Genomic DNA, 7,286 nt, shown 5'->3' on the forward strand with positions numbered 1-7,286 from the left:
TGTGTCATTTTCGTAGTGTTCAAAGCAATCAAAAGATAAGGATATTCTGCTCTATTATTCCCCTATATTAACATTATTTCTCTCCTTTTGTTAGAAATATTATCATGTTAATATTACATCGTCTCATACTATAGTGCCACCTCCTATCATGACCTCATTCATCATCAAAAGAAAGCTGTATATTCCACCGCCATTAAATTCACAATCTGCATCATATAAAGCAAGCAAGCAAGAGTTCAGCAGTTAGTACTTACTACTAGTACACCTTTTTCTACTACCAAAACTCCATCGACCTTTTAAGTTAATTTCCCCCCAAAGCAGAAAAGAGTATATTATGGGTAGTTCAGAAGAGGAAAGACTTGTTCAAATGGTACAGGACTTCATAGAATCAGAATCATCATCAGTGCCCATTTTCCCTTCTTCCTCAAAGTGCCTTTCTACTGAGGATCAAGCCAAGTACTTCATTTTAAAGGTTATTTTCTAGATGTTTTGAACTTGAAACATGCTTTTTTAGTTATTGTTTCTTGTGCTAGCTGGTTGACAGTACTCTAGTGACCTTATTGTGTTGTTGGTTTAGGAAATTCTTGGTAGGGTGACGGAAGCTGAAGCAAAGGTTCTTGAGAGTGTACTGAAGCATATGAAATGCAAAAAGGAAGCTGAAAGAACAAGCAGTCTAAAGAAGTGGCTTGTCTTAAGGTTGACACTTGATGGCTTTAATGCTTCTATTTGTCAAACCACTTTGATCACTTCCTTAGGATGTAAAGCTGGTGGGTCTCTCTCTCTCTCTCTCTCTCGGCAATAATTTCTTCTTTTTCAGTACTAACAGTTTTGGATTCAAGTGTCGTAGGGCTGTGTGCTTTGCCTTTAAAGGGTAGTTTAAGGGGTAGAGTTTTCTTGTTTTTCATTCTTTTGTATGTATATGTCCTGATACTAAGTCTGTAATTAATGTGTGTGTAACAGGTGATTATGAGTACATTGACATAACATTGAAAGAAGAGAATGGGAAGAGCATAAAGAGGGTGATAGTGGACATAGACTTCAGGTCACAATTTGAACTGGCAAGGCCAACACTATTCTACAAAGAACTAACAGAGACAGTGCCATCACTTTTTGTTGGGAGTGAAGAAAAACTGAACAAGATCATCTCTTTACTTTGCTCAGCTGCAAAACAATCACTTACAGAAAGAGGGCTCCATGTGCCTCCATGGAGGACCAGCACATATATGCAGTCCAAATGGCTCAAAGTCACTGCTACCACACCCAATTACAGTAGCAATACCGCAGAAGCTAATCAAAGTTTTAGCATTTGGACACCTCCTAAGCCTATTGTTAAGCATGAGAGAAGGGCTTTAGGTGGTGGTTCTGCCTTGTCTAGTCAGTTCTCTACCATGGGCATCAATTGTTGCTAAGAAAGAAAAGAAAAGGAAAACAAAGAATTTGATAGGATAACTAGGATATAATTTTAAAAGGGTTTTCTTCAATTTTGGTTGCCTTCCTTTCTTTACTTTTTAAATAAAATAACTTTAATAATGTGAGTTCTTTTCTCTACTAAATAATATATGCAATTTATTTTAGTATGTTTATGTTATTGTATGTTAAGTTCTTGAGAGTTTTATAAAAATTTAAAAATTATTGTGCAGGCTTGGCGTATGTTTTCATCTATACATTGAATCAATAGACAATTCATATATATATTTTAGTTTTAAATGATAAAATATGTGTCAATCATCAAATATTAAAATATAAAATACTGATACATACGTATCAGTTTCTTATTAATTGAAGCGTATATACTAAATCTAAATGAAAATCTTTTAAATTTTTTTTTACTATTTTAGGCACTCGGAAATTACAGTGCTTATCATTTGGGTTTGATTTGATTGAATTGTTATAATTACCGACAATAGACAGATGAATCATAAGGAAATCTATCTAGGATCACCAAAGATCCATATGGAATCATTGGGGAGACAGAATGGCAACTATCCTACAGAGTCAATCATAAATTATACGCTATACTACTTAGATGAGATCCCTTGATAATTCTTTTATTAAAGGTTATCGTAGGACTTAATACTGTCAACTTTTTTCTTTTTTACTATATATAACACTTTCCATCAACGAAAAATATTTATTTATTCTGATAATATGTTGTATAAATAAATAAATAAATTATATATATTTATTATTATTAAATAACTAAAATACGTGTGTTATAACTGTATTCAACGCATATATACATATAAAATATTTTTATTTATTTTTTTATATCTGTATAGCTATATAATAACAGAACTAGAGGAGCCAGCAGGTCACGATAAATATTTATTTATTTTTGGTTGGAAAATAACTAAAATGTTTTAGGATGCAAATCATTAACATGTCAACTTCTGTTTCTAGAATGCAAAACAGAACCAGTGCCACTCCTAGGAGAAAAGAAAAGAAAGATATATAAGAGCAAGCAGATGGCTCTTAATCAAATAAATATAAATGGAAATAATATCTGATCATATTATGTTGTATATGTATGGAGCAGCAAAAGTAAATGCAAATGCAAATGATAGGAAAATGTGAAATGATTGAGAAAGGAATCCTCTTTCAAGGTGGGATTTCTCAATATCTTTAATATTATATTATATAATACACAAAGAAAGTTGTTGGCCGCTTCTGATCACTATGATGAAATTTGTCATATTTTAGAATTATAATATATAACAAAAAATTGTTTACCGCTTCTGATATAATAAATAATAAAATAATATTACGTTCTTCAAAAATATATAATTATTTTTTTTATTGCATAAATATGGTAATTATTTAATAATAAAAATAATATACTGAGAATAGATGAAATATAATAATTAATAAATCTGAATTGGAGGAGATTGCTGTATTAAAATATTTTGACATTAAATTATATAATTTAATTATTTAAAATTAACAGATATATATAAGTAAAGATGTATAGATAAAATAGGAAAAAATAATCTTTGTAAAAGCATTATCCAAAAGTGACGTAGCAGATGGAGAAACAAGTGAAGATTTAGAAGACATAGGAAGGAAGAAACCAGTGGGTGTTTCAAAACAGGTGGCATAATACAAGGGGGAGCAGATTGAGATAAATATTATGTGACAAATGACAAAGCTTCCTTCTACCTATGTGTGTGTGTGTGTGTCTGCGCGCGCGCGCTTCATTGTCATTAGCTGCCCCTCTTATCCATCCATCTCCTTCATATTTTATAATGTGACGAATCAACAAACCTTTTCAGGGTCGTTTTATCATCCAGTGTTTCTTTCAGTACATGAACGAGGCTACAAAACGGGTGGCGTTCAAACCCACTCCACCAATTATTAAAGTCTATACAGAAATATTATTACTTGAATTTTTATATTCTTTTTGTCAATTTTACTTTTACTAGAAAAAGAATTTAAAAATTGAGTAAAAAAGATAAAATGTTCATATTTTAAAAATAAGTCATCTAGTTTGTTTTAATTAATTCCTCTAACAAAAAAAAAACAATGATGGAAAAAGCCGTTTGGCAAATAAACTTTTTTATCAATAATAAAGATTATCGATGGAATGACCACAACCGACATCCATCATTAAATGATTGGCAGCCATCCGACATTAAATACACATTTTGCAAATCCATGCATAAAACTAATACTTCTTTAAAAAACTTTAACAATAAAATTTAACTTGGCTCCATTTCTTTTATCTTTACAGTCAATTTAGTCCAAGTCTTTTAGCTAATGTAAACTCTAAAGCATGTAATATAGACTCCTTTTCTTTTCTTAAAAAAGAAAAGAAAGGAAATTAGAGTCCAGCTTAGCCATAAAACTAGTCACGTAGGGTCAATTTGATCATCCAAAACTTTTGTGTGGGTTCAATTTTACTGTCCAACTTTTCGTATGGGCTCAAATTTTCCTTGTTAAAAAAAGATTTAATTATTTAATAAATTTATATAGTTCTTTTTCTTTATGTATTCTAGATTTTAATTAGTTGTTTAATCAAATGAAAATATTGATGGTAGCGGTGCCAAGAGGTTAAAATCTAAAATTGTATTGATTCTCTTGTAACGATGGACGGAGGTATTTGTGATGAGTATATTATATTTCTTTTTAATTCATAGATCTGTAAAGAAGCAATGGTGGTGATATTGGATTTTGGATAATGCTCTATTTTCTAGCAACAATTGTGATTATTTGACGATGTTGGTACTAGTGCAGCAGTGATGGTGGTCGTAGGAGGTGATGTTAATGGGCTTGATTGACTAGTATTAACTTTAAAGATTTAATATTTAATATTTTTAATTCAAAAATTTAAAGATAAAATAAATTTAATTTATCTCATAAACTTTGTGAATAGGCTCAATTTGGACTTTTAACTTATTACTCAGGCTTAATTTGACTTTTTTTTACCTTTTTATTTATATTATGTGCAACTCATTTTTTCAAAAACAAAGAATTAAAATGCGCCAAAAATATAAAGATTTGAAATAAATGCCATAAAGGTCAAAAAAGCTATAGGTAAAATTGAGCCTATTTGGAAATTTCAAGGGCTAAATTAGGATAATTTTTTTGATTCAACCAGAAAAATTATAAAATAAAGAAAAAAAATGAAGTCTAATCCAAGATAGAGAATGAAGTGTTTATTAAAAATTTGATTATTATCTTTTAGAGATATTTTTTTATTTTTAAAATTTTTACCAAAATTTCGATAAAATTTCACCTATAAAATGAACATACCCTACGTAATATAAATGTTCGTACTATTTCAATGCATGCACTACAGTAAAGTATTCACTATGCCACAATAAATTCTATTCGTAAACATTGAAATAATGTCATTTTATCGACATAATAATATATAAAAAAATGTATATTCTACAAGCACAGCTCAACTTTTCAACACAAATAATAATCAAATTATCAATATAAAACATATAATAGATGTTCATCTTAAAAATAAATAAATTATCAGCACATAAAATAAAATAAGATTAAAATTCTATTCACTGCTTTTTAACTGCGTGCTTTAGAATGTACCTCCATAAAAAAATATTATTGAATAAATAAAGACGCAACATATATTTTTTGATATTATATTTAAAAAATAAAGAAAAAATATTGAAAACTATATAAAAAATTAAACACATAATATAAAAGTAAAAAATTAAAACCTACATAAATATGTTAAAACATAAATTTAAAGACGATAGTTTCAAAAAAATAAATTTCATATCTAAAAGTAAAATTATAAATTATGCCTACATAAATATTAAAAAGTAAAATCAAAACTTATAAAAATATTGAAATCAGAAAATTAAAAAAGTAAAACAAACTCTACATGAATAATATAAAAATAAAAAAATAAAGGTATTAACAAAATATACAATGATATGGGACAACAAAAGAAAGAAATGGGAGTAAACAAAATGAAATGTGATGAAAATAAAAATGAAAGAAAAAGTCTAATAACGTATAAATAAAAACGCTAAATAAAAACGCTAAGTGTAAAATTATAACAAGAAATAAATGAGAGTAAATATATTATAGTTTAGAAAAATAGTTATTTATAAAAATATGTCTTTTACAGCACTATTAATATTTTTATTTTAAAAAAGTTTCGACTTATAAAATTATGCTCTTTTAGATATAAAAAATTTATAAAATTACACTCACTCTTGTAAATTAAAATGATATGGCTAGCGACTAAATTGGGGTTAAATATCCCGCTGGTACTAAACCTTGGTTACTTTTATCCAATTGGTACAAAATCTTCAATTTGTTTCTTTTTGGTACCATTCCTATTTTTTTTGTTTCTTCCGCCAATACCAATGAGAAATGCGACACTTATTTGCTGATGTGGCAGCCAGATTTATAAAATACCACAGACCTGTTGCTGACTCCTTCACTTTATCCTAGTTAGCAATTAACTAAATACCTTTAATTTGAGCTAAAAAATTGAGAGACATTGTAATCAAATTGTTTTCATTCTCTAAGCTAATCCAACAGTAACCGTTGGTACCAAACCTCAAGAATCAACGTAAACCGATCGACTTCCACCTCCATTGTCAACACTCTCTGAATCTCTCGTTTCTCGTCTCTGACCTTCTGCTTCGTACCTGCACATTGCGACATTGTGGAACAATGACAGTCAACTGGCGAGTAAGGGAGAAAGCCGAAGACCCACCACTATACTGTCAGTACAAGCGTGCCGCTAGTTATTCTGTGGTTATTGAAAGCTATTTTGCATCTTTTAATGCGTAATGCATGCTGCATTTCTTTGGAAGTTAACAATACAAGGGGCTAGGTTTTCCCTAATTCCTTTTTATTGGTTGAATGTTGATGATGTTTGTTTATTAATACTGCTTGTATATGGTTGTCTCATATTTGTTTAATTAATTTATTTTGCAATGCCTAATTTCGACTACTTTAGTTTATATTGGCATGATTATGGAGTTGATGGTAGAGGTCAACCTAAGCTATGGGATATAGGAGCTGTGGATTTTTATAGTTTAGATAAGATCTCTAGGATAGAAATAGATTCAATGCCTAGAGAGTTAGGAATGAATCCTGAAACAAAGCTTATTATGTGGAAGGATCCTACAAAGAGTATGAGTGATGTGTTAAGAAGCCTTGAAAATGATAGGGATGCTTTAGAAATGGCAATGGATGTAGAGGGTTCTAAACTAATGCATATATTTAGTAGGGATAAGTTTGAAGCTGGGGAAGAAGCTGGGGAAGAAGATGGGCCAGAAGTTGGGGAAGAAGCTAGGGATGAGGCTGTGAAAAATATGGATGATGACAGCTGTAAGGATAGTGAGAATAGTGATGCAGATTCAAAGGACAATGAGTTTGTGGAATCTGATTATGACCTTAGGGATGAAGATGTTGATGATGATGCCATGTTTGATGAGTTTGTTGATAAGGAGCTTCAGAGGGACAGACCATCTGATTCTAGAAGTGCTAGGCAACCTGCTGAAGAGTTGTCTAAAGAAATAGATGTCACAGTATATGGTCCATCAGATGAGCTGTTGTCATGCTCCTCATCTGAAGACAGTGACGCAGATTCAAGAAAGCAAAGATGGCATGTGTTTAATGAGGAGATTGACATGGCAAATCCCAGCTTCAAGATTGGAATGCTCTTCAATTCCTTCAAACAATTCAAGGATTTTGTTAAGAGCTCATTAATCAAAAATAGAAACCAGATTATATTTGGGCCAAATGCAAGGCTAAATGCAAGAACAAATGCTAGTTTTTCATTTGGGCTTACTTGCTGA

The 7,286-nt window shown here is 30.3% G+C and overlaps 2 protein-coding genes across 2 annotated transcripts; both read left to right on the forward strand.

The window, feature by feature from the left end:
- Window positions 1-118: 118 nt before the first annotated feature.
- On the forward strand, window positions 119-1,577 carry LOC8259126. Its single transcript, XM_002517189.4, has 3 exons — window positions 119-472; window positions 578-767; window positions 961-1,577. Exons 1-3 carry the CDS (start codon window positions 335-337, stop codon window positions 1,407-1,409), a joined length of 777 nt encoding a protein of 258 aa, XP_002517235.1. The 5' UTR covers window positions 119-334; the 3' UTR covers window positions 1,410-1,577.
- A 4,842-nt stretch (window positions 1,578-6,419) lies between these two features.
- LOC107261116 lies at window positions 6,420-7,286 on the forward strand. Its single transcript, XM_015718064.2, has one exon. It carries the CDS (start codon window positions 6,420-6,422, stop codon window positions 7,284-7,286), a length of 867 nt encoding a protein of 288 aa, XP_015573550.2.

This window comes from Ricinus communis, chromosome 7 (assembly GCF_019578655.1).
Source record: "Ricinus communis isolate WT05 ecotype wild-type chromosome 7, ASM1957865v1, whole genome shotgun sequence".
NCBI classification, from domain to species: Eukaryota; Viridiplantae; Streptophyta; class Magnoliopsida; order Malpighiales; family Euphorbiaceae; genus Ricinus; species Ricinus communis.

Coding starts and splice junctions, on each gene's coding strand:
- LOC8259126 (XM_002517189.4), top strand. CDS start 335: ATGGGTAGTTCAGAAGAGGAAAGACTTGTTCAAATGGTACAGGACTTC. Junction 473..577: donor CCAAGTACTTCATTTTAAAG/GTTATTTTCTAG, acceptor TTGTTGGTTTAG/GAAATTCTTGGTAGGGTGAC. Junction 768..960: donor TTCCTTAGGATGTAAAGCTG/GTGGGTCTCTCT, acceptor TGTGTGTAACAG/GTGATTATGAGTACATTGAC.
- LOC107261116 (XM_015718064.2), top strand. CDS start 6,420: ATGCCTAATTTCGACTACTTTAGTTTATATTGGCATGATTATGGAGTT.